The sequence below is a fragment of the Gopherus evgoodei genome, chromosome 2, assembly GCF_007399415.2.
Source record: "Gopherus evgoodei ecotype Sinaloan lineage chromosome 2, rGopEvg1_v1.p, whole genome shotgun sequence".
Classification (NCBI taxonomy): domain Eukaryota; kingdom Metazoa; phylum Chordata; order Testudines; family Testudinidae; genus Gopherus; species Gopherus evgoodei.
Window position 1 is genome coordinate 171,683,169 of NC_044323.1, and position 27,580 is coordinate 171,710,748.

The 27,580-nt window shown below is 43.4% G+C and overlaps 1 protein-coding gene across 2 annotated transcripts; it reads left to right on the forward strand.

Annotated features, from left to right (window-relative positions):
* The first annotated feature begins 463 nt into the window (after window positions 1-463).
* SERPINB5 (serpin family B member 5) lies at window positions 464-27,580 on the forward strand. Of its 2 annotated transcripts, none has more exons than XM_030549531.1 (7): window positions 464-534; window positions 9,763-9,940; window positions 15,398-15,535; window positions 19,194-19,311; window positions 20,817-20,959; window positions 23,199-23,366; window positions 25,839-27,580. In XM_030549531.1, exons 2-7 carry the CDS (start codon window positions 9,767-9,769, stop codon window positions 26,229-26,231), a joined length of 1,134 nt encoding a protein of 377 aa, XP_030405391.1. In that variant the 5' UTR covers window positions 464-534; window positions 9,763-9,766; the 3' UTR covers window positions 26,232-27,580. The 2 variants fall into 2 exon arrangements, with proteins under 2 accessions (XP_030405391.1, XP_030405390.1); XM_030549530.1 differs by lacking the exon at window positions 464-534 and adding an exon at window positions 562-647.

The following is a 27,580-nucleotide window of genomic DNA, read 5'->3' on the forward strand; positions in this document are numbered from 1 at the left end:
GCAAGAAGAGGTGTGCAAGTGGTTCTCTCCCCTATGCACCTGCACAGAGACCAGTCTCAATCTGGCCATGTGCTTTTTAAGAAGAAAGTCAAATGCTCACAGAGGCCAATCTAAAATAGTAAAACATTACTTGAGAGCTAAAAAAAAGGGAAGGATTTAAACTAGCCATGAGACACATGTAATTTGCTTATTTTTCTGTGTCATTTCTCCAAGTGGCATGAGTTTACATGTATCCTGGAGCACTGGTTTTGGTGAGAAGATCGTTTAATTGCTCATTCCCTCCTATTTTCTACCTTTTAGACTCTTCCCCCTACTCCAGTGCTCTTGTAATCTGAAGGCAACATTCAAAGACTGCTGCTGCCTGCTAGAGCATGTTGTCATTTATGAGAGGTGTGCAAGCAACAGCAACACCAGTGTGAATCATTATTTTCCTACTATGTGTGAGTTGCCAAGAAGGATGATTAAGGAAAAAAGAAAAGAGAGAGTCTATGCACAAATTAAGATTGGGAAAGTGGGAGTGGCGATACTTGTCAGGTGAGTTAATAGATTCTTTCTGCTCTGTGAGGTGGTACCACGAACACTTAGTTCTTTCTGCTGTGCCGATTTAATTTTTGTCTCTTCGTTTACCAGGATTATTGCCTAGCAAGGTAAGTGCAGATCAAAATTGTTTACTCATCTCTAACTAATATCCATTGTAAAATATCAGCAAGTGGGATAGAAAGGCCGGTAAGAAAAAAAAATGAATATTTTAAACTGCTGCATGTATTTCTTTTGTTTAATTCAGTAGAACTTTTCAGTTCCACCCAAAGCCAATTGCTTTTCCTAAGTTACCTTCCTCTTCACGGAAATGGTGTATCGTAAATAGTGAATAAGATCAGGCAGCCGTGGTTGTAAAGAGTAGGAATGATTAAAATCTTCATACTTTCTGTTGTATTAATTACTTTCCCTGTTTTACGACAGACTGATTGTGTCAAGGCAGCCTTCATGTGTGTTTTAGGATTTAGACTATTAGATTGTTGTAAGAACTTCTGCTGCAGAAGAAATTTTCCTGTCAGTTTCTATATGGGTGTGTACACCCTGCTCTGCTTTCTGCGTACTATGATTAATCCTGACTAGGTTGTGCTGTGGGGCTGGGGACATTAACCTAATAATCATTTTGATTTTCCACCTGGCTGTTTAGTCTCCTTAATTCACTCCTTATATACTAGGCACAGTACATTTTTTGGTTCAATTTTTCTCCTTTTCCCAAAGTTCCTTTCTTTTTCATATCCTCTGACACAGGACCTTATCCTTCTTTCAATAAAATCAGTGTAAAACTCTTTGCTCACACTGAAGTCAACAGAGCAGGCCTGTACTTTGCACAATTTAAAGAAATGACGGTTCAGAGGCGATCATGTCTTTCACATGTTGTCCTTTATACATCACTGCATGATCTGCCAATAAGAGAACCAGTCTTATTTTCTTCTTTTAAAAAGGACACACAAAAGCCTTCTAGTTCTTTCTTCCTTAATATAAACTGGTTAAGGGTTGAACTGAGCCCATTTTTGTTTTAAAGGTCAATGTCCTACATGTCAGGCATGGACATGGGAAGCTGACACTACTTATTCTGCTCAGTGAAAACTTCCATTCAGTTTCAGTCTTGAAGTGAACATATTGGTCATATTGACAGCTCCAGAAATTCAATCCCAATCATTATTCCCAGGATTGTGTAGATAGCAGCAACACAGGGTTCCACCTACTGCTGACACAAGGGTGCCCCAGGCTTCTTTTGGGGGACTGCTTCTCAGAATAGATGGTCCTTCTCCATGGCTGACCTATTATTTCCATAGGGTGGGGAAGGAAGGATGCAACAGGAGTCTATGCTGCAGTTTTTTAAATCCTCATTCAATTTTTTCTTGACTCCTCCCTGTGATTAATGGCTCAACAGCTGGGTCTCTTTATAGTTTGCTTCTTTTAGAAATGTACCAGTGTAGTCTTTCTAGGTTTGCTAATGGGCTTTCCCTTAGTAGATGTCCCAAACTTCCTCTCTTTAGCTATTCCTGTTCCCAAGGCTTTAATGGCAGGGAAATGAGGGACAAATCCCAAGGCTCTCCAACCTTTAAAGGGCCCTGATATTTCATAATATTTAATATAGTAGCGTCCTTTCAAACTTAGATATCAAATCAAGAGCCTCTAAATCTCATACATCTCTGATAGGTGAACATCATTCACCCTAATCTGACCATGGCTGCACCGTGTGAAAGGATATTTAAAACCAGTGATCTGAGCGTTTGGATAGAGTTTGAAGCTGGTTCAGCATGATGCTGAAATGATTTTATTAAGGAAGATAATGCAGACTTTGATTGGTTACCTTAAGCTTTTCTTCACCTTGAGGTCTTTAGCCTCCCTGCTTATCTGATTCACATGCTTCTGCCATCTTTTTGACCCAGATAGATTATTTTCTTCTGATTCCATCTTTTCCCTCCCTCACTTGTTCCTCCACCTTGATCCCTTCCCTCTGAATACAAAAGATCAATAGACTGATCATTCTGATCTGGACACAGGGTAATTCTTCCCTATTGTCTATAATCTTGGTGTGGCTCCAAGGTGTGTCCTACCATCAATAGGGATCATAATCTTTGCTAACAATCTGCCAGATCAGTTGGGTGTGGGGGATGGTGAGGCCTCAGCAGATCTCCCAGTCTCTCTTGGACCTGGACTAATTACTGTTTTCAGATCTGGTGTGCTGGGATTCCATGGCTCAGAGGAAACCAACTGTGTGTGTCTTTGACTCCTGTAGGACACCACAGTACTTTAAGTTTAAAGATTTGTGTTGGGCCAGCTGCTGTGTTTTGATCACAGATGTTTATCCAGATTGATCCAAACCTTCCATAACATTTGAATTTTATCTGGCTCAAGGTTTAGGATGAAGTTCAGGCTGGGTATTTTTACAAACTCATTCATCCACCCCAATTAGTGCAGACAAGAGAGTGCAATGGGTGTCACCAGAATGAAAGTGCCTTTTGCTTCCTCTCAGTGGGAATGCTCAGGAAGCAAGAATTAGCCCAACCCTAATGCTGAGTAACACTTGCAGGGCTCCAGCCAGTTAGGGAGGACTGGGACATTAGGAATAGATTCCTGCACTTTCAGAAAGAAATAAAACTACACCCTTGTGGGGAAAGGGTATTGCTGGGGACCCTTTCCCCTTCCTCTTCACTCCAAATACCAGAAAGAAGGGTGAGGTTCAGCCTTTTCCTGGCTCCATTTTCAAGAGCTATCAGCCAAGGAGTTTTGTCTGTAGACACACTGCCCAACTCAGCCACTCCTTGACTAACTATCATTCATTCAAGAAAGTTCTTGCCCACCTATTAGGACGGGGTGGGCAAACTTTTTGACCTGAGGGCTGCATGGGGTTTTGTAAATTGTATGGAGGGCCGGTTAGGGGATGGGGTTGTGGCCCAGCCCCCACCTCCTATCTGCCCCCTCCAGACTCCTGCTCCATCCAACCCCCCCTGTTCCCTGACGGCCCCTCTGGGACCCCTGCCCCATCCACACACCCCTTTCCCTGTCCCCTGATTGCCCCTGGATTCCCGCTGCCCCATCCAACCCCTCCTCTCATTCCTGCCCCCCTCAGACCCTTTCCCCATCCAACCACACCTTCGCCCTGTCCCCAATGGCCCCCCAAGGATCCCTGCCCCTGCCTGCCTTCTGCCACCCCATCCAACCCCCCCTTCTTCCTGACTGCCCCCCAAGACCACTGGCCCTATTCAACCCACTGTTCCCCCCCCAACCACCATCCACACCCCCGCCCCCTGACCACCACCCCAAACTCCCCTGTCCTCTATCCAGTCCCCTCCTGTTCCATGCCCCCTTACTGCGCTGCCTGGAGCACTGGTCTGGATATGGCCCGCAGGCCATAGTTTGCCTACCACTGTACTAGGAGATCAAGTGAGATGCTGTATGTGCTCTGTGCCTTCCCTGATGTTTTTCCTTCATAATCTCCAACTTCTCCCTAGGCCAGGGCATCATAAACCTCTCTCTAATGGAGACTATCTGTGATTTCTGCTGGCCCTAGAAACTCCAAAGAAGAGTAATATCCTACCAGAAAGAACAGAACTAGATGAAAACCTTTTTGGTTTATAACCCACAGCAACAATCTTTGCAAGTGGAAAAAATGATGGATTTAACACTCTTCTTCCAATCCCAATACAGTGTCTTAGGGAAAATGACAACATTAGAAGCTTTTGAAACAAACATTCTACGTTTTACTGATGGCAATCAGATCACTAGAAAAAAATTATAAATGTTGAGTAGTTTATCAGCTCAAAAATAGAATCTGTTTTGTAAAAAGTCTCTCAGCACTAATTATTGGATCAAAATACAGTACAATGAAAGGTTCTTCATGCAATTCTTCCAATTTTCAGTAAGGAATGCACTTGACTACAAAACAAGCATGAATATTTGGTCATATCCATTCATGTTTCTCCAACACTAGTGGAGTTAGGAATAGAGATGGAAGGGAAGGATTTCAAAGTCATATGTTTCAGCTTTTTACTGGAATAAGGAAGAAGAATTTCACTCAATTTTGAAAAAAAATTTCGTACTCTTACTCTCTGGAAACCGGTCAGACACTTAACTCACATGCATTTCCACAGTTGAACGATGTGCATTAAGTATGAGAATAATAATTCTATCATGGCTTTGTAGAATCTTTTAGTTACAATCCTGAAGGACCAGAGTCAGGTACAGTATTCTATTCTGATGGTGAATAGTTTAGCATTTAAGAAGAAAATCTTTCAGATAAGTTGCACATTTCATTCTACATTTCATTAAGTCTTGCCAAGGAGGCCAATTGTCCACTGTCTTTTTGATGATGTCACAATTATACACCAACTCCCAGTAATGCATGGCTGGGGCCAGATTACTGAAAATGAAACGAAATAATCCCTACCTTAATTATGCCAGAAGTGTGCAGAAACAAGTTAAAATGTGTGTGCTGGTGGAGGGGGAGGCATGTACGTAATAATACAGGCAGCACTGGGAAGGAGTGCGGATATGCCATATTTTACATATATGCACACACACAAAAGAGAATGGGTGTAACTAGCAAGTGCATAAGAGAGAAAGACTCTAGGAGAAATAAAAGGACAGTTTTAACCTGTTCTTTCCTCCCTATTTCTTGTAACTGTTCTATATTCCATATTTTGTTTAAAGTGTCTGTTGAGCCCTAAACTACTACTGAAAAGGCAGCCTGGCTTTTAGGGCATGGAGAAGAAATTTAAATAGTCCAGGGAAAGGGAAAAAGATAGAGAAATTTAAAAGCTAATAAATCAAAACAATAAGTACTTATAAATCTTTTCTCTGCTATTTTCTATGAATGCTTTTCTCACAATGGAAGGATACACTGCATGACCTTTGGGTCTCAGAACTTAAAAACATTTATGTAAGAGCTCAATACAAAATGTAAAATGAATGAGCTATACTCTGCTAGGAATAAGCCATGCCTGTCTGTGAGTATGAGTGTGTGGCATAGATTTGGTTGCAATTCTTGGTATAGATGAGTGGACTCAGCCCTGCAGCACCTCCTGCTGGTGACTTCCAGGAATTAGCTCATTCCAGCTCTGGAGTGCCCTCTGCAGGCTAGTGATCCACCTGTCCTCTGGCCCCTCATGTCCCTCCCTGGACCCCGGTGCCTCTTTAACTGGGGTGCTGTCCCCTGGCAGTACCCCACTGATCTGGGTCTCCCCTCCCTGGGGAGCCCCCAACCCACTACTCTCACCTCACTTTAGTCTTGGCTACTGGCAGTCATCACTTAGCCCCAATTCCCTGGGGCAGACTGCAGTGTATCAGCCACTCATCACAGGCAAAGGGGTTTGGACCAGCTGCCTCGGTTTATCCATGGCTACCCCTCTGTAGCACCAGTACCTGTCTGGCTTTACACTAGGTCGCAGCCTGGATTTTTTTTACCAGGCACAGCCCTACAGCTCCCCTGCCCTATTCCCCAGCCCTGCTTCCCTCAGGTGTTTCTTTCTCTCCCTGTCCCTCTCAGCTTCCAGCAGCCAGGCCATTCTCTCTCTGAAGGCAGAGAGAAACTGAGACTGCTTCAGCCCAGCAGTCCCATTATAGGGCCAGCTGAGTCCGGTTGGGGCATGGCCACAGCTGCGGCTGTTTTCCCACTCAGCCTGGGCTGTTCTCCCAGCCTGCCAGCCCTCTCTGAGGGCTGGTTCCAACCCTGTCAGGGCTGGAGTGGGTCACTACCCAGCTACACTTGGGTGGTAGCAGACAAGTGGCTCTCTTCCTTATGCCTCACAAAGCATTTAAGGCACGTTTCCAATGCCTCGCCATGCACACCACAGTGTGGCATACAGCTGTGGTAAAAATATGATAGAACACTCATGGCATATGTTTACCAAAGCATTTGGTATACTTTGAAAGGTTGCTGGGAAACAGGTGCGTCTTGCAAGGAAATTAATCCATTGCCAATATTCACTGATGCTGAGAAAACCTTTCAAGAATGCAGCATAAATTAGGTGTGTTTTTTAAACAGGGACCTGGTATGATGCCATCTGGTTGCCTCATATACTGGTAATTAAATTGTGCAATATATTTCAATAATCTTTTTACATAGCATCTTTTAGACTAAAGATATCTCCAAATGCTTTACAAAAGTGAATCTAGAATTAAATACAGAAGTTAATTAAAAAGAAATCAAAGCTATTTTTCTTATAAAAGGCCCTCTCTAATAAAAAAGCCTTGACTATTAAGAAAACAAGTTAATTCTAGTGTACAGGAGACACTAATATGCACACATATGTATTCCCATAACATTTACAAATACTATTGTTTATTTTAGAAATCTCTACTAAACAGTAAGGGCCACATTTTCAAAGGGTCCCCTGTGCAGCATCTCTCTGTGTACACACAGCAATGTGCATGCATACCACACCCATACCACACCTACACAGTTTGTACACACGTTAGAATTTACACAGTCAGAAGTCTTTGCACTTACTATGTATATGGAGGTAAGTATGTACAAATTCTTTCACAATGTGCAAAAAAAAAAATAAATTTGCTACATGCAATATTGAACAGGTACCTGATTACAGACAGTCCATTGTCCACATGGCTAGTGGTTCTTATTGCAGTTTCAACATACTCTGCTGCTGCTTGGGATTAGGGTTGCCAGGCGTCTGGTTTTCAACCACAACACCCAGTTGAAAAGGGACCCTGGTGGCTCTGGTCAGCACAGCTGATTGGGCCGTTACAAGTCTGGTTGGTGGCGCAGTGGGGCTAAGGCAGGCTCTCTGTTTGCCCTGGCTCCATGCGGCTCCTGGAGGCAGACAGCATATCCCTGCAGCCCCTAGGCGCAAGAATGGCCATGGGAGCTCCATGCGCTGACTCCGCCCCGAGCGCTGACTCTGCAGCTCTTATTTACCTCGACTACAGCCAGTGGGAGCTACGAGGATGGTGCCTGTAGGCACAGGCAGTGCACAGAGCTCCCTGGCCCCTCCACCTAGGGGCCAAAGGGACATGTCGTCTGCTTCCAGGAGCCGTGTGGAGCCAGGGCAGGCAGGGAGCCTGCCTCAGCCCTGCTGAGCCGCTGACCGGGAGCCTCCTGAGGTAAGCGCTGCCTGGCCAGAGCCCGCACCCCAACCTCCTGCCCCAGGTCAGAACCCCCTCCTGCACCCCAACTCCTTCCCAGAGCCTGCACTCCAACCCCTGCCCTGGCCCTGAGCCCTCTCCTGCACCCAAACTCCCTCTCAAAGCCTGCACCCTGCACCCCCTCCTGCACCTTAACCCCCTGCCTGAGGCCTGAGTTCTTGCCTGTACCCCAAACCCCTCATCCTCGGCCCCCACCCCAGAGCCCACACCCACAGCTGGAGCCTGCAGACCCTTCCGAACCCCAACCCACTGCCCCAGCTCTGAGCCCCCTCCCACACTCTGAACCCCTCAACTTCAGCCCAGAGACCCCCTTCTGCACCCCCAGCCCCACCCTAGAGTCTGTACTGCCATCTGGAGCTCTCACAACCTCCCGCACCCCAATCTTTTCCCCAACCCAGTGAAAGTGAGAGAGGATGGAGGAGAGCAAGCAATGGAAGGAGGCGGGAATGGGGGTGGGGCCTTAGAGAAGGGCAGGGCAGGGGTGTTCGGTTTTGTGTGATTAGAAAGCTGGCAACCCTAATGGGATCGGTTATGACGACAGAGATGTAAAATAGCTTAGTAAATGTTTGAGAATGCAGCAGAGTTTCAGAGTCCAGGTCAGCTGACTTGGGCTTATGCTACAGAGTTAAAAATAGCAGTGCAGCAATTCCTCCTTGGGCTGGAGCCTGGGCTCTGACACTCGGTAAGGGGGCTTCACGGCTTGATGTCCTGTAATGTCTTAGTATTCTCGTTCATCTCTCTCTTTCTCCTCAGCCTTGAGGAAACATTGTGCTGTGTCACCCAGAGTTGAGGCTGAGGAGTAGTTATAAACCTGGCTATTGTGTTTGAGTGTTTGTTGGGATGCATCTTATCTAGGCCTTACATTGCCTTTCCTGCTTGATTCATTTAACATTCCCTTTTGATCTAATTCTATAGCAAGTAACCCATAACAAACGACCCACAGAGAGACATGCACTGTATTCATACAAAACAGTACAAGTATTTCCTAGTTCATCTCAAGCACATAGCTAAGTGACTTTTGTTAAGGTCTCAGGGTACACGCAGAAGTCAATGGCAAGATTCCCATTAATGTCAATGTTTCAGAATTTCTGTTTCTCTGTCTCCTTCTGTGTTACTTCACAGAAAAACTGTGGAGCAGTTAAAGTGAGTTTTTCCTCATTTCCATCTGCTATACTTCATAGTATTGCAGACAGATCTGACCCAAATTAACTAAACCAATGGGCCATATCCTTCTATAAATCCAGAGGAATGCTTAAATCTTACTATTCAAATTTGGCTCATTGACTACAGTACAGCTGAGGTATACCTCCTTACACGAGGGCTGAATTTGGCCCAAATCTGTTCCCAATAACTTGACAGTCTACAAGATCAAAATGTTCCCAAACATTTTCATAGCAAGGACCACATTTTAATACAAAGATTGTCTCATGGACAATCCCTTCCTGATTTCACAGATCACCTAAACATCCCTGTGGCAATGACAGTAATTGATTACATATCAAAATCTTAGGAAAGTAATTGCAATGTAAACAGTTGGAAATGATAAGTCAGCATGATAGCTGGGATTTCCATAGGAACCTAAGGGAGTTTGGTACCCAGCTCTCATTGAATTTCAAAGGGATTTAGTCTCAAAAGGATACAAAATGAACTTAACTCATTTAGGTTTCTTTGAAAATCCCAGCCTACAGGACCAGTCTGCTCTTTGCTGAGCACTAATGAGGGAGCCACCAGTCACCATCTGGGAATGGGAACTTCTGTGCTAGAAGATCAACATGCACAAAAATTAATCATAGGCTTTGATGAAACAGTTCATTGTAAACCAAGAGAAATGAAGGTCAATGAAACAAATAAAGGCGTGTTTCAGTATCAGGGGTTCCTAGAGCACAGGAGAGGTACCTTTTAAATCTGTGTAGTTCAACTGTATACATCAAAAATAGATTAAATACAGATTTGGCCCTTTGTGCCTCAACATGCACTGTTTTATTTGATCTGACCAAACTTCCCCTTCTTCCTGCTGGTGTTATGATGAACAAATCAGTGTTGCACCCCAGAAATCTTTACAGCATGAGCAAGTGGTAGATATTTTAGTTACCTTGGTCTTATTTTTTTCTGTTTCAGGAAAATGGCTATCGATGCTCTGCGTCTAGCAAACACTGCCTTTGCAGTTGATATGTTCAAAAAATTGTGTGAGAAAGACAAAACAGCCAATATTGTTTTTGCTCCACTGTGTACTTCAACTTCTCTGGCTCTGGCATATAAAGCTACCAAAGGTGACACCGCAACCCAAATGGCAAAGGTGAGCCTCTAGCTTCACTTTTAGGTATAAAAGTATGCAACTGGCCATTATAGACTACGTATTTACTTATTCTTTTTAAAGTTGAACTCCCCTGCTAGGTAATAGTATACAGTAAAAGCTCTTCCAACATGTGTATGTGTGGGTGAGGGTATGGTTTAAGTGATACCATGGTCTATTGCACCAAGGCTTGCATCTCTTTCAGACCAGAGCTTACTCCTGGGGGAATTCTGTGTAAAAAATTTAAAATTTCGTACCCAAAAAATAAAAATTCTATGCACAATATTTTAAAATTCTGCAAAATTTTGCATATGTTATTTGTCAAAATAACATAATGTAATCATGCCAGTTTCAATTATTTTTGTAATTAATTTAAAAATACCTAACAGCAACTATGTCTATAACAATGCAGACAACAAATAAGATTCAGGTAATGTTTTTTGACAAATAGATTACTTACTAGGCATAGTAATACAGAACTCTGAGTAATAATTCATTTAAACTAAATTACAAAACCATATTTTCCCCCACCCCTCAGAAGCAGTGCAAAGGCTTGGGGGAATCAGGGTTAATAGAGGAGCTTAGGGAGAGGGAAATAATTGCTGGGAAGGAGCATGGGTGTGAACTTGGAGAGTTGTTGGGTATGGGTGGGAGAAGTATGGAGCAATTTTTTGGCAGAGGGAAGGGATTGTTAGGGAGCCTTCACCATGCAGACTCTGGCTGACCCCTTGTGATGAAGTGGGGATTTTCCCTTGTTATGTTATAGGTGAGTCTAACTGTTTTGCATGAATATGATGTGTGCCTCAGTTTCCCTGTGTGCTGCACCAATACCTCGGTGGTGGGAATAGGGGTGTGTGACTTTGGCTGAGACCTCTGGGGCAGGTGAGGCTGCTCCAGCTGCCTGCACATACACCCTTCATAACCTGAGACCCAGGATGGGGATACAACCAGGTGGTGACCAGGTGACTCTCTGCCTGGGAAACAAGACAAAGACAAGGAGGAGCAATTGGGGTGTTGGAGTTCGGGTCACTGGAAGCTGGGTAGTCTGCTTGGGGGGACTGAAAGAGAGGGAGTCCAGGGCTTCTGGCTCAGGACTCCCCAAGATGGACTTGGCTGAAAGTCACTGATTTCTGTGCTAACAAGTTCTGTTCTATGCTGTGTTCCTGTCAACTAATAAACCTTCTGTTTTATTGGTTGGCTGAGAGTCACGTCTGACTGTGGAGTTGAGGTGCAGGGCCCTCTGGCTTCCCCAGGAGACCTGCCCGGGTGGACTCGCTGTGGGAAGCACACAGTGTTGAAGGGGTTGCTGAATGCTCTGAGGTCAGATCCAGGAAGGTTGAAGCTGTGTAAGCTTCTTGTCCTGGCAAAAGTATACTCAGAGAGGGGAAGAAGCCACACCAGAGTCCTGACTGGCCTCATACAAAGTAGTTCAAGTAGTTCTAGCCTCTCTCATTCAGTCAGGCACATCTGCCCCGTCTCCATATGTTCCTGCACCATCCATCGCAGGGATTGGCAACCTTTGGCACGTGGCCCATCAGGGAAATCCGCTGGTGGGCTGGGGTGGTTTGTTTACCTGAAGCATCTGCAGGTTTGGCCGATTGCAGCTCCTATTGGTCGTGGTTCGCCATTCCAGGCCAATGGGGACTGTGGGAAGCAGCGTGGGCTAAGAGATTTGCTGGCCACCACTTCCTGCAGCCCCCATTGGCCTGGAACGGCAAACCACGGCCAGTGGGAGCTGCAATCGGCCAAACCCGCAGATGCTGCAGGTAAACAAACCGTCTCAGTCCGCCAGCGGATTTCCCTGACGGGCCACAAGCCAAAGGTTGCCGATCCCTGATCCATTGCCATGTGTCCTTGCATCCTCACTCAGCCACCCCTTCTCCCCCTCTCCTCTGTCCCCATGTGTCCCTGAACCGCCACTCAGCCACCCTCTCCCCTGCCCCATGTGGCCCTGCATCCCCTCCTCCCACATGGTCCTGTACCTCAGTCAGCCAGCCCCATTCCCCATCCCCATGCATCCCTTGACTCTCTCTCCCGTCACCATTTGTCCCTGTGTCCCCACTCAGCCACCCCTCCCTCCATCCCCATGTGGACTGGAACTCCCACTCAGCCACACCCCTCCCCTCATGTGGCCCTGCACCTACTCCTCCCATATCCATGTGGCCCTTCACCCCCACTCAGCCATCCACTATCCCCATGCATTCCTGTATCCCCTCCCCATCTCCATGTGTCCCTGTACCCCCACTCCCATTCAGCCCCTGCCCCAGTCTGTCCCCTCATCTAGCCCTCTGAACCCAATTCTGTGACCCCCCCAACCCAGCAGCTCCATGCTGTTTGTCCCCATATATACCGTGTCTCCTGACCTGGCCCCGTGGACAGGATGCTGTGAGCAAGGCAGCATCTTTCTCTTCTCTATCCACAGCTGGGGCTGCTCCACCTGGGAGCAGTTGCTGTATTCTGGCAGCCCCTGGTGGGCAAAAGGAGTAACTGCATCGCCTTTCCAGCAGAATGTATTCTCTGTAAAAAAAAAAAAAAATTCTGCACAGCACATGAATTCTGTCCATGTGCAGTGGTGCAGAATTCTCCCAGCGGTGCCAGGGTTCTACTGCAGTTTACTGCACAATTGAGACCACTGAACTTTCTGGAGAATGGCTTTTTATTACAGCACAACTCAGCATGATTGGCAATGTCTACTCAGGATAGGCCTGGTGTTTTAACTGCAGGGTGTGTTGCAGGGATGTCTAGGGAAACAGGCACAAAACAAATTTTGCCAAAATCCATTAGTGGTACAGTAGAATCTCAGAGTTATGAATGAACACCTTGGGAACAGAGGTTGTTCATAACTCTGAAATGTTCATAAATGAACAAAACGTTATGGCTGTTCTTTCAAATGTTTACAACTGAACATTGACTTAATACAGCTTTGAAACTTTACTATGCAGAAGAAAAACGATGCCTTTAACTGTCTTAATATAAAGGAAACAAGCGCAGAAACAGTTTGGCCTTGTCAAATCTTTTTTTTTTAACTTTCCCTTTATTGTTTTAGTAGTTTTTGTTTAACACAGGACTGTACTGTATTTGCTTTTTTCTCCCTTTTTTGTCCCTATTGCTTTGCTCTGAGTGCACATTTCTGGTGCCAAATGAGGTGTGTGGTTCACCAGTCAGTTCGTACTCTGGTGTTCATAACTCTGAGGTTCTACTATAAAAGTACTTAATTCCCTCGGCAATAATATTCACCCTTTCCCCTGAAAGTAGTCAAGAGAGGCTTAATGCAGTAGAACAAGCAGTGATGGCCCATGTGGACATAGCTACAGTGCACTGAAAGGTATGTAGTGCACATTGATGTACTGCTGTGCACTGTAGCAGTGCACTTTGATGTACTGGTAGTGCCCTGTAGCAGTGTCCACCCTGGGTGCTACTATGTGGCAAACTAGTGTGCCGTAAAGCCTTCCTTGCCAGGTGCCAGTCTCCCCTGAAATAATCCCTGATATAGCTCTGGAAGTATTGCTATGTGCAAACTGCTGAAGAGTCTCCCACTGCTGGATAACTAACAGGGTTGCAGCTTTACTAACTGCTTCACGTTTGCTGTAATTGCCATACAGATATACTTCCCATGCTTAAACGATAGCAATCAAGGTGTGGGGCTCTTCATGAGGAGATAATGGGTGCGGCTTGGCCAAGATAATTTCGCTATGGTTACAAGGACAAACTGGAAAGAAGAGGACATAGGCTTGGAGCTTTTCTTTTTTCTGTGGGGGATACGCATCTCATTGGCATGCGGGATACAACATCTCTATAGAGATAATGCCCTATATATTAGCCAGTCAAATTTCTGGAATCATCCTTGAACGTTTAATCAATCATTTTGTGTGCTCTCTTATATCTGCTGAAATGGGGCACTTAAAGGGTTACACTTGCAGGGGAATAAATAAGGTGGCGGGGGACATAGTGTCTGCACGCTGGCAGTGAATGGATTACATCTACAGGGGAAGGAATGATGTGGGGAAGGGGCAAATACACTCTACTGTTCCCTGTCCCTCATTTCAGGAACTTGAAACAGATACTGTAATGACCAGTGGGGAGTCGATGAGAGCTGGGCGGGGCTTTTTATTTAAAGCAGTGTGACAAACTTAATGGTATTGATTAGTTTACATTTAGAAGGCGATCTTCAAATTGAAACTGCTAGAAATTCTCCTCCCACTGTCCAAAAGCGAAAATCAGCACTTACATTTAAAGGAGTAGCAGTATAGTCAATTCTCAGGATTTCATTGTGACTTTCGTAATATTTGGTGATTTTCTTAAAGCCCTGGCTCTTAGAGGAAGGTGATTAGTAAAAAGCCCCACTGCTTACATTAAAAAGAAAGTTTCTAGCCCTAATAGTTGCTGAGAAAAGCATAAAAATGTGACCGAAGTGTACCTGAAAGGCTCAGAAACCAGAAGATAATTAAAAAGAATCCAATCCTTTTTTTTAAATCTCATGACCTTTTGGAACCCGACTCATGATTTTTGAATGCTTAGGCTTTGCATTTCTGAGTTAGGCCACGTCCAGACTAGATATTAAAATTGATTTTAGATACGCAACTTCAGCTACGGGAATAATGTAGCTGAAGTCGAATTTCTAAAATCGATGTACTCACCCGTCTGGACGGCGCTGCATCGATGTCCGCGGGTCTCCGTGTCGATTCCGGAACTCCGTTCGGGTTGATGGAGTTCCGGAATCGATGTAAGCGCGCTCGGGGATCGATACATCGCGTCCAGACTAGACGCGATATATCGATCCCCGAGCAATCGATTTTAACCCGCCGATGCCGCGGGTTAGTCTGGACGAGGGCTTAGCTACTCAATCGTCAGCTGTATTTTTCATGTCACTGTAGCTGCTGGCATCTGATTACTCTTTAAGCAATTCTGCTTCTGCTCCCGCTTCACCCCCCAAATAGTTTATATACCACTATGCTGTTAAAAACTGCTCTTCCCTGTTAATTAATTCTTTGGGAGGTGTAAATGCATAAGAAGTTTGAACTACTGATATTTCCTTGCCTTAAAGTTATAATCAGTAAAGCTTCTGTAATTTGCTTCAAATCTTTAAAAAGTTTCAGCTGTCCTGATCATAAGAATGATGTTTTCTAAAGCTACAAGAGGTTACTCAGTTTTTTTGGAGGGATTGGAATTTGTGGACACAGTGACAGCCCAGTGCTGAAAAGACAAACGTGATTAGCATCACTTGCATGAGTAGTCCTATTGATTTCAGTGGGACTATTTCCACAAATAACGTTGCAGGCTCAGGACTTTAGCTTTATGTGAGATTTGCAGACAGGGCTTATAAGGGGAGAAAGCAGCTTTGTTACCATTGTAAATATAAGGAGCAATGACAGTGGCCACATACTAGTGCTGTTTATTACTGAACAGCTAGGGATTTTAAGCCAAGACAGATGCATAATGTCTTAACATGTTCATTAACAGGCACTCCATTTAGAAGACGTCAAAGATGTTTTGTTTGGGTTTCAAACAGTAACGTCTGATATTTCCAGACTCAGCTCTTTCTTTTCATTGAAAATGGTCAAACGGCTCTATGTAGAAAAGTCTCTGAACCCTACCACGGTAAGTAGTTAAGGAATACATTTGATAGGCTGCTTGGCCAATGTATTGACTGGCTATACAGGCCTTATGGTTATTTTAACATAATAGCTTGTCTCTGTTTGGATGTTACTGTGTTGGCCTCGGAATTAAAATGTCTTTATCCACTTAAACTGCATTTCTTTCTAAAAAAATTTTTAATCAAGCCGACTTATCAAAATGCCTAGCTTACTGTTGACATTAAACAAATTACTAATAATCAAAAATCTCTCCCTTTCCATGCTGTTCTAGTAACTTTAGAAAGTAAGCCCCCTTGCTTAAAATTGATATAATAGCAGTTTACTAATTTCTGTCTAGCTATACATTAGCATGGACTGCTGAAATAAAAAAACAAAGTTACAAAGTCAAGTGCTCAGAAATTACAAAATGCCAGAATTAAACTTGCCCATGCTGCCTTAACTCTGCCTCCTTGTGCACAGTCATTATGATAGTCTTTAAATATATGCTCACATCAATTTTTTTCCCTTCCCCTGGGTCTCCCGTTCCCTTCAAACATAAATGACTTTTCTGTGCCTTGAAGACTCTGCACAACATAGCAACAGTATTAATCAACTTTAAAATGTTACTGTCTGAAATTATTTTACCTAGGACAGGGATTCGCAACCTTTTTCTTTCTGAGGCCCTCCCAACATATTATAAAAACTCCATGGCTCACCTGTGCCACAACAAATGGTTTTCTGCATATAAGAGCAAGGGCTGGTGTTAGGCGGTAGCAAGCACGGCAATTGGCTGGGGCCCACAGCACAGGAGCCTCAGTGAAGCTACATTGCTCAGGCTTCAGCTTCAGCCCCAGGTGGCAGGTCTCAGGGACCTGGGCTTCAACCCTATGCGGTGGGGCTTCAGTTTTCTGCCTTGGGTCCCAGTGAATCTAACACCGGCCCTGCTTGGAGGACCCCCCAGAAACCTGCTAGCTGTGCCCCAGGGGGCCCCAAACCCCTGATTGAGAACCACTGATCTAGGAGACTGTAATCACCTAAAGATAGCTAAAATCTGTTTCTCTGTTTTTCCAGGTTGAACATTTAACACAGTGGCTCTCAAACGTTTGTACTGGTGACTCCTTTCATACAGGGCCGCCCAGAGTGGGGAGCAAGTGGGGCAATTTGCCCCAGACCCCGCAGGGGCCCCCATGAGAGTTTTTCGGGGCCCCTGGAACAGGGGCCTTCACTCGCTCCAGGGACCCTGGAAAACTCTCATGGGGCCCGGGCCCCCGGAGCTTCTTCCGTTCTGGGTCTTCAGCAGAAATTTGTCAGTGGAGGGTCCTTCTGCCCTGAAGTGGAAGGACCCCCCCCTGCTGCCGAATTATCACCGAAGCAGGACCCGCTGCCTAAGTGCCAGGTCTTCGGCGGCAGGGGTCCCCTGCTGTGGGTCTTCGGGGCACTTCGGTGGCAGTTCCAGGAGCGGAAGGACCCCCCACCGCCGAATTACTGTCAAAGAGGGGGCCCCCCACTGCTGAAGACCCCAGGCCCCCTGAATCCTCTGGGTGGCCCTGCTTTCACATAGCAAGCCTTTGAGTGTGACCCCCCCCTATAAATTAAAAACACCTTTTACATATTTAACACCGTTATAAATGCAGGAGGCAAAGCGGGGTTTGGGGTGGAGGCTGACAGCTCACAAACCCCCACATAATAACTTCGTGACTCCCTGAGGGGTCCCGACCCCCAGTTTGAGAACCCCTGATTTAATAGGATTCTGTGTAGTGTCTGTTTCACTGTTTCCTCTATAGAGTCAGTTTCACTTTTTTGTTATGGGTTATTTTCCTTGTGATTGTAAAACCACAATAATTAGAATGGGGAGCCAGGGGCAGTCTGTTACCTGAAACTAATTTTTACTCACATCTGGAAACTGACTTGATATCAACTTAGTGTCACTTTAAATTAAGAAAAACAAGACCAAAGAAAAAAGTACTCTTCCCCCCAACAATTACTCTATAGCTTCCACCAATTACAATCTCTTTTCCCTAATATCAGGCTTGAAGTTTTAATTTGAAGTATTGATTGGTTAGTGGAAGCTAAATAAAAGTATCTTGTGATATAGTCTTTAGAGGGTATATTAGACTTTGTCAGATCTGTATCACTTGCTGACTCCTATAAAGAGTCACCGCACTGAGGACCATTCAATTTTTAGGGTCAGCAGGAAGAGCTATAGTGTTATGATCTTAAATAGGCATGCATTATAGAATTACAATATTGTAAAAAAATAAATAAAATTGCCTATAAGCTGCATGCTATATAAGTATTATTGTATCTGCTCCCTATTTGTTTAGTAGTAATATGTGTTATGGAAACATTGTGTCAAATAAGTAACACCATCAATTAAATAATGTGCAATGTAGAATGTTAAAATTTTATTGTAATTTTATCTTAAAAAAAAAGTTTAAAAATAATGAAAAAGTTAAGTTTCTAGTAGCAGCATTAACACTTTTGCATTGCACATGTGGTGTGGTTTTATGCTAAGTCTTTTATGATGAATAGCTCCATATTAAGCTGCACATGTTTATCCAGACAAACAGGAGCTGAATTACCACATGCAATACGGGTACACCAACATTACATCTGGAACCTTAACTTAGGCATTTCCTGATTTTTGGAGACTTCCGCTGTGCAATTAACTTTGCATTAACAGGGTTTATTTGCATTTAATGTGCCAGATTTTTTTAAAAAGGAAAATCATTAAGGCAGCATCAACTCTCAGAATAACCTCATATGATTAAGATGGTTAAGAACCTTTTCTGCTAACTTAAACATTTATGTCAGGATAAGAATGTCGGCTTCCTTACAGCTGCATAAATATTTAAACTACCTGAAATCTTTACAGTAAAAAGGCTTTAAGGTACAATAGGCATTTATACTGGGTTAAAGATTTGTCTCCTCAAATTCTTCTGATCTTAAACTCATGAGTCCAAAGGTAGTGTGTAAACGTGCCCCTAATTTACACACACACACACACACACACACACACACACACACACACACACACACACACTATGATTACGTATGTCAGGTTTGGAAGCTCAGCTGTTTTTTCACTTTTGTGGGGAAAAAACCAAGTGTGACAATTAAAAAGAAAGGAAAGTGATTGTTTGCTTTTTCAACTAGCAGAACTAAAAAATGGCTGAAGAGATTTCATTCAAATTAAAAACAAAACAAACAAAAAACACCACCACCACTCCTTTGGACAGAGCTCAAGCATGGAAAATTTCAGCCCAAAAGCTGATTTTTTTCAGAAAGCTAAAATCCAGTGAAAACAAAGCTATAATCATGTAAACTGTTTTTCAGCTTTATTTGAGTGGAGACCTAATAGCATCCATTAAACTCTTCAAATATATTGTCAGGATGTTGAGGATGTAGATTGTGTGAATAGTTGTGTTTTTACTAATAATTTGCAACAGGAAGACCATGAATGTGGTGTCATTTTATCATCTCAAATTATGGTAAGATAGGCACTTCTTAAAGGCCATAGGTCAATTTATTCCCTCATGTAATATAATTGAATCTTGACTCCTGTTGAACCTCTGAGCTGATGACATTCACAGGATCTCTCTGTGTCAAATGAACCCATGTGGTAGGAATATTAAATCAGTGGGATTGCACCCGGGATGTATTTGACTCTTTGTGTCTTTCAGGAGTTTATCAATGCCACCAAGAGACCCTTTCCATCTGAACTGGAACTAGTAGACTTCAAAGAAAAAACGGAGGAAACCAGGCAGCAGATCAACAAATCTGTTTCGGAGCTAACCGATGGCAAGTATAGTTTAATCCAGGAGACCCTACTTAACGTCTCTGAAGAGAAATGAGAATTCTGTTCCCTTGTGACATTTTTAGTTAACATTTTCAGACAAATTATATAGTGAAAGAAATGGGAACATGCTTTTTTAGTGTGATCCTTAAAATTAATGATGTTAAATGTTTCCCAGATTCCAAATTTTGTGGGTTTTTTCCCAATTAATTTCATAAAGTCCATTCATTCCTTGGCCCATTTGCTGACATAAAGATGCCAAATGGTGGTGATTTTTCCTTATCTAGATATGTCTTTATGTAATAATTGGACTGAGATCACTTACTCATATCAAATAGGCCACCAAACAGTTGTCAGAAGTTAATGATGTTTTGGACACCACCAATGGATACCAGACTTGAATCAGTGAGCAGGAGACTAAGGGTCCCAGGACAGAGCATGCAGAATTCCTTAGGGGAGGGGTTGCATTCCCAGCTCTTGCCAGCCTGCTGCTGAGTTTAGTAGCACAGGGCTTGATAGCACAGGGTATTTACTGAGCGCTCACAGGATTTCTTGGTCACTAGTGCCCCCAGTGGTAGGACTATGAAATTAGATGTACATGATTCAGGTTTTCATTCTTCCAGACAGGTGGAATTGTGCAGGTAGCTTGTACTGCCTATTTTGTGCCTAAGTCTGTGCATAAAGAGAAGTTATGAGTCTAGAATGCTGTCAATCCAGTTCCTTTCATGACATTGCTAAAATTTTACAGTGTCTGGAAAACAACAAAATTACCTTTCTATGACTTTAAAGCATACCATGCAGTACTAGGTAGTGTGCTATAACTGAAACAGCACTTCTTGCTTTTTCCCATTTGTCTGATACCATCTCAATCTGAAATTAGCAGCAACTAGCTTTGAAATTTGCCTTTTGCTTCCAAAATTACAAACTGTATCTCGTAGAAACTTGCTATAGAAGCCTGCAGCTCTCTAGCCATTACCTTTTTGTATCTAGTGTCTGAATGGCTGCAGCTCTCTCATAATAGCATTTGCTATTTACCCTGACCGCAATGGATCAAATTAATTAAACTCCATTACTTCCAAGATAGTTATACCAAATATGAATTTGGTCTACAGTCCTTAAAATAGTCCTTGTAAAAATGTAACCAATTATAAAAATAAAATAACCATCTGTAACTATTTCACTAAAAATGAAAGATCAATAGCGTTTAAGAATTGTTTTTATTATAATATACCCAATATAGGAAAAATCATCTGGATTCCAACACCACCTAAAATACAAAATAAATATTTTGCATCATTTGGAAGTTCAGGTCGCCCCTCCCCCCAAAGTTAGGCTACAAATACTAAAATCACAAGTAGGGTGTCTCCCTCTTGAATTAAATTTCCTTATCTATGAGTACAGTATCTAGCCAACCCTAGTATTGTAAACAGGCAGAGTATTCAACTATTCGAACAACAATATTGCTGTATTCTATTAATGATGTGCTTTTTTTAAAAAAACATGTGCACAGGTAAAATGGAGAACATTTTGAATGAGGGGAGTATAAATGACCAGACTAAGATCCTCCTGGTTAACACAGCTTATTTTGTAACAAACTGGATGAAGAAGTTCCCAGAGGCACAAATCAAAGAATGTCCTTTTAAAATCAACAAGGTATGTTTTAAAAAGGCATTTAAATTATCCTGTTTCAAAGTAAGTAAATGTTTGGAAGAATTGAAATAGAAATCTTCAGTATTACTAGGCTGTCATGGAGCTTTCTACTGAGACTTGTTGTTTTGTGTCCTGGGTGCCATAAACCAGTTAACATTTTAGTGTGTTGGTGGTTTTACATAAACCTTTCAAAGACCCAACCTCATCAGTTTCTATGATCTGAAGAAAAATTACCAGATATATTTTTCTCTATGCTGTGACGTTTACTACACATGTTCTCAACCTTTTTCTTTCTGAGGCCTCCCTAACATGCTATAAAAACTCTACATCCCACCCGTGCCCCAACAATTCTTTTTCTGCATATAAAAGCCAGGGCTGGTGTTAGAAGGTATCAAGCAGGGCAATTGCCTGGGGACCCACAAAGCTAAGTTGCTCAGGCTTTGGCTTCAGCTCCAGGTAGCAGGGCTCAGGGTCCCGGGCTTCAGCCCTGCACGGCTTTATGCCCAGGACCTCAGTAAGTCTAACACTGGCCCTGCTTGGAGGACCTCTGAAACCTGCTTGCCGCCTCCCCAGGGGGCCCCAGACCCTTGGCTGAGAACCACTGTACTACATTATGACTAGAGTGTCATTGACAGAAAGGGTGACCATTAACTGCCATTATGTGAATGAGGGAGAAGTGCAATCTCACAGGTAACTGCACCCCAGAGATTGTAACCAATACCAGAAACTGCATCCTAAACCAAAGAGGTAGCCAGTGCAGGGCACAGAATATTGGTGTTATATACTCAGAATGGCTCCCCAGCTCGAGACAAATCACTGCACTAGCTGAAGACTTCAGATACCCTTGAAGTAACCTCAAGTAGCTCACATTGCGGAAAGCTAGTCTAGAAGTTACAGAACAGTAGATCACTGTGGTGGGATTTGTGTCAAAGGGAATGGTCACAGTCTGTAGGCCATGCAGAGACAGAAAAAAGTACAACACACTGCAGCTAACTCCTGATGATCCAGAGACATCAACGACTCCATCATAACCCAGAGACTGGTAACAGCACTGACGAAGACTAGTCACACTTCCCAGAGAAGGCATACTCACAGTTCCCGCCCATTCCTCAGTCTAAATGCTTGCCCCTACCCACCAGCAACACTTCCATTTTATCGGAGTGGAGACACTAAGCTGGTGTTTTCCAGGGAAAGCACAGACAACAGTGTCTGGGTTCAGCCAGGAGGTGGTGCAAAGCTAGATCTAGATCTTCATGCTAGAGCTTTGGAAAGCCTATCTGAAGGTCATCTACAAACAAGGAACATTTCAGGCCACAGTATTTCACTATGTCATCTAGTGAAATAGCATGTCCTTGACTTGTGTAATGTGGACTGTTATTTTCTTACTGGGTCAATGATATGTTGGCCCAGCTCAGGATTAGTTAATAGTTTTGTTTGACAGTAGTCAAAATGTTAATGACAGGAAACATTTGGCGGTATTGTATGATTGGACCCCAAAAGTTCCTTTTGGACTAGTACTAAAACAGTTTATGGAAATAAGAATCAGAGGGGTAGCCGTGTTAGTCTATAGCCACAAAAACAACAAGGAGTCCGGTAGCACCTTAAAGACTAACAGATTTATTTGGGCATAAGCTTTCATGGGTAAAAACCCCATTTTTTCCATGCATCTGAAGAAGTGGATTTTTTACCCACGAAATCTCATGCCCAAATAAATCTGTTAGTCTTTATGGTGCCACCGGACTCCTCGGAGTTTGTGGAAAATGTAAGGTTCTTTATAAAAAAAGGGGCACTCTTACTGCTTTCTGCTTATAGAAGAGGTGTTGCCAATTTTTTGCTGCCCCATGCTGATTATGTTGTGCCTCCATCATTGGCATATCTTCAGTGCTTTAGGCTCACTGATATTGAAATGCCCTTTAGATGTTATACATTGTAATTTACAGTGAAACTGCTACCAGAGGCCACCAATCTGAGGCAACCTCCTGTCTTCAGAAACCTCCTCAAAGTGTGCCCCAGTGTATTAAGTAGAATCCTGATCCACCATTTGTAGAAAAGCCATTTCCGCCCATGTTTGTCATTCTGGAATGAGGCCAGACAGGTTTCACTGTATATGAAGACAAACAAATGCCCCAATCCAAAGAAATGATGCATAGGTATAACTCTCATCCAAGCACACATACTTTCCTTCCTTCATCCCATTTGTGAAAGAAAGGGGCTGCCAAGTTGTATCCTGTATGTTTTACAGACTGAAACAAAACCAGTGCAAATGATGAACTTGGAAGCTACATTTTGCCTGGGCTATGTAAAGGAATTAAAAACTGCAATCCTTGAGCTCCCTTGCCTCAACAAGCACATGAGCATGCTCATTCTGCTACCAAAAGAGATTGAGGATGATACCACTGGCTTGGAACAGGTAAGAGAAATAGACAAGGTTTAAATGTTGTTTGCAAGGGAAGCATTCCATTTACAATAATTCTGCCTCTAAGGTATATTTTCTGTATTACTCTCAAGTTACTATGAAGGGAACAGGATAGTGGTTCCTTAGGAGTTAATTGTCTCCTTCTGCTTCTCTGCATCTGATGTCATGTTTGTGAAATTGCATTGCCAACTCATCTAAAGGAAATCGGTTCGAGTGCTGTGTCTAGGACCAAGTGCTTTTATAGAGCCCACTAAGTGCCTCACTGCATCTTTAGGCACCTAAATACCTTTAAAAATCTGGCCCAGAGATCTAGTTTCCACGTTAATGTACGTGTAGCCTGGTGATTATAGCAAAGCACTTAGGCCCAGAACCACAAAGGTATTTATGCCTCTAATTTTCATGAAATTAAAATTTGCAGTGTATTTGTAGCCATGTTGGACCCAGGATGTTAGAGAGACAAGGTGGGTGAAGTAATAGCTTTTATCAGACCAACTTCTGTTGGTGAAAGAGACAAGCTTTAGAACTAACTCAGAGTTCTCAAAGTTTGTCTCTTTCACCAACAGAAGTTGGTTCAATAAAAGATATTATCTCACCTACCCTGTCTTGCTACTGAAATACAGGGTTGTTAGAACCTAACTATATTTGTGGGTCTGGGCATTACAGTCATGATTATTAGGTTCTCCTATCAGCTCTGGCCTGAACTTGTTCAAAAGTAAAAAAACAAGTCACTTCACTTTTCATGTCTCAGTCTCCCTCATTTGTCAAAGGGTATATACTAGTCAGGACCGGCGCTAGGGGTTTGAGCGCCCTAGGCGGACGGCAATTTCGCTGCCCCGCGCGCTGGTCCCGCGGCTCCGGTGGAGCTGCCGCAGTGGTGCCTGCGGGCGGTCCACCGGAGCCGCGCGAGCAGCCGACCGTCCACAGGCACGACTGCGGCAGCTCCACCAGAGCCGCCTGCCGCCTCCTCCAGCAAAATGGCGCCCACCAATTATTCTGGCGCCCTAGGCAATTGCCTAGGCTGCCTAAATGGTAGCGCCGGCCCTGATACTAGTGCAGGGATCGGCAACCTTTGGCAGGACCGGGCCAGGCCAGTTTGTTTACCTGCTGCGTCTGCAGGTTGGGCCGGTCGTGGCTCCCACTGGCCGAGGTTCGCCACTCCAGGCCAATGGGGGCTGCAGAAAGTGGTGCGGGCCAAGGGATGTGCTGACCCCATTGGCCTGGAGCGGTGAACTGCAGCCAATTCACAGTTTAGACATTAAGGGTCAAGTAACCCCACTTACCTGTGTGCTACTCACTGTGAGTAAGAATCTCAGAATCTGGCCCTAACTGTGTTAGCACTAGCGTAAACACATGCATTTTTGTGGGTACTATGATTTATACATGGAAATTGTATTCAGATCATGAGACAGCCTTTAATTCAAGTTCGAGATGGATACCAATGAAATCTCCTGCTCTGCACACCCCTCAGACTTTGGGCCAAATGAAATATCTGGAAACACTGACAAAAGCTGATCTAGATCAGGGTGACCAGACAGCAAGTGTGAAAAACTGGGACAGGAGGTGGAAGGTAATAGAAGCCCATATAAAAAAAAGCCCCAAGTATCAGGACTGTCCCTAATCTAGATCCAGATCAGAATTTTGAAGCTTGAGTCTGTTGTCTAGTTCAAATTAACACAAGAACACAAGAATGGCCATACTGGATCAGACCAAAAGTCCATCCAGCCCAGTATCCTGTCTTCTGACAGTGGCCAATGCCACATTTCAGAGGGAATGAATAGAACAGGTAATCATTAAGTGATCCATCCCCTGTCACCCATTCCCAGCTTCTGGCAAACAGGCTAGTAATTCCATTGCTCGTGGGCATGGGAATCAAGAGGCCTTGGCTCACATATCAGCTTTGCTTTTTCACTTGCTGTGTAGCCTTGGGCAAGTCACTTAAGCTGTCCTTCCCAATTTCCTTGAGGTACCTACCTTGGAGGGCTATTGTGATGATTACTCACACAGTACTTGTAATGTGCTAAGGACCAGATTATATTCATTCAATGGAGTTACTATAGAAACCTACACCAGTGAGTTAAACCAGAGTGATATCAATGGAACTCAAGTATCAGAAGGGTAGCCGTGTTAGTCTGGATCTGTAAAAGCAGCAAAGAGTCCTGTGGTACCTTATAGACTAACAGACTTTTGGAGAATGAGCTTTCGTGGGTGAATACCCACTTCGTCAGATGCATGCACCCATGAAAGCTCATGCTCCAAAATGTCTGTTAGTCTATAAGGTGCCACAGGATTCTTTGTTGCCATCAATGGAACTGAAAGCCCTATTTACCCTTAGACATGATAATTACTATATATCAAGGGCAAATTTAAGTCCCTTATCTTTGGTTTTTGAACGGAGGAGGACAGTGGGGAGTGTCTTTTTTCCCCTTAAATTGACCATTAATATGCTCCCTTGCTTTATTATTTCAGCTTGAACGAGCGCTCACTCCTGAGACGTTAGTACAGTGGACCAATCCCAGCGTGATGGCCAATACCAAAGTGAACGTGTTTCTTCCCAAATTTAAGGTGGAAGGGGATTATGATCTGAAGCCTGTTCTGGAAAGCTTGGGAATGACAAATATTTTTAACGAGAATGTAGCAGACTTCTCTGAAATGTCTGAGACTAAGGGTGTGGTTTTGTCTCAGATCATCCACAGAGTCTCTCTGGAAGTAAATGAAGAAGGTGCTGAATTGAGTGAGGTACCAGGATATCGGATCCTGCAACACAAAGATGAATTTAAAGCTGACCATCCATTTATCTTCTTGTTTAGGCATAACAAAACTCGCAACATTATTCTTTCTGGCAGATTCTGTTCTCCTTAAATAGGGCATATCTATTGAAAAAAGCAGAATCCATTTGTTGTGATTCATATTTCTGTAAAGCTTTGCATCCTGAGTACCACCATTGAAAGGTAATCTAAGATGTTCATATATCAAACAGGCAGCACCACATACTTTTCACATGCAGCAGTCATATAAAATGATGCAATTTAACTCCTTTTGTTTCACTCACCTAGAATAAGGAATTTAGCACCACACAGGAACCCTCACGTGTTTCATCAGGAAATACCCCATCTCCAGCAACAAACATACATTCATGTTTCTCTGATGCATTTCATTTTCTAAAAGAAAATTAAATCAAAGTCCATTTTCCTGGAGGAAGGTGAATTGGAATTGCTGAAGGATCTGGAATTTCATAATGAAAGCTAGCTAAGTTTTCTATAAATTTACCTTGTGCTGTGTCCAGAATCTTTCCAAAGTGTATTTCTACATCCAAAAAAAAAAAAGTTTTTTGACATTTGGGATTATAGCTCTGATCCTTTGGGTGACTGTGCACTGACACAGTGCTGTGCTTCAGTGGAATGTTATTGGCTTCAGTGAGACTCCATTCGGTTTGAGCAATGCGTCTACACAGTCTATTGGAGGAATGGGGCTGCCATCTGTAATATGGAGTTAACAATTCTTATTCACCTTCATAAACTGCAGCGATATCTAGGGAAGAAATGCACTAGATAATAAAATAATTAATGATAATACTTACAGTTGTTACTGTAAGCGCCAGATCCTCAGCTGGCAACCTCAGTGGAGCTATGTTAATTTACATTAATGTAGGATCTGGCCCCAGTAGCTTGGAAATTCCCTAATGATGCCCCTTAAATGATGAAATCAAGTTAGCAGTGTAAGTTAGCTAAGTGGTAGTGATGTAGCGATAAAAAAAGAAGTGGCTAAATTAACCTAGACTGAACTCTATATTCCCCAAATGAGAAGTGAGTAAACTCAGTTCACCCTTGACTACGCTACTGCTCAGTGACAGTTCCAGCTATGAAGAGCCTAGGTTGTGTGTATTCTGAAAATGAAAACTGGAAATACTGAATGTACCAAACATTTGCTATGGAGCGAGAACTGCCATACCTCTCAGGCTTGTGTTGCCCTATCATTTCTGACTTCAGAGTAGTCCTTAAAGACGATTCCCACAGTGAATGTGATGTGTAAAAAGGAAATCCAGAAATTAACATGGATTAATATATCTAATTCCTGATGCAAGAATGGAAAAAATGATATTTTTTTATGAACAGGGTCTTCAAGCGAAACATAACAGCACTGTAAGTAGGTTTAATTTCTGGCTAAGGTCTTCCTGCTGCATGTGTTCAGTATTAGTTTACCTTATACCA

Excerpts from the sequence above, each read along its gene's own strand:
- SERPINB5 (XM_030549531.1), top strand. The coding sequence starts at position 9,767 with ATGGCTATCGATGCTCTGCGTCTAGCAAACACTGCCTTTGCAGTTGAT. Across the intron at positions 19,312-20,816 it reads TGTTTCGGAGCTAACCGATG|GTAAAATGGAGAACATTTTG; the intron begins GCAAGTATAGTT and ends ACATGTGCACAG. Across the intron at positions 23,367-25,838 it reads ATACCACTGGCTTGGAACAG|CTTGAACGAGCGCTCACTCC; the intron begins GTAAGAGAAATA and ends TTATTATTTCAG.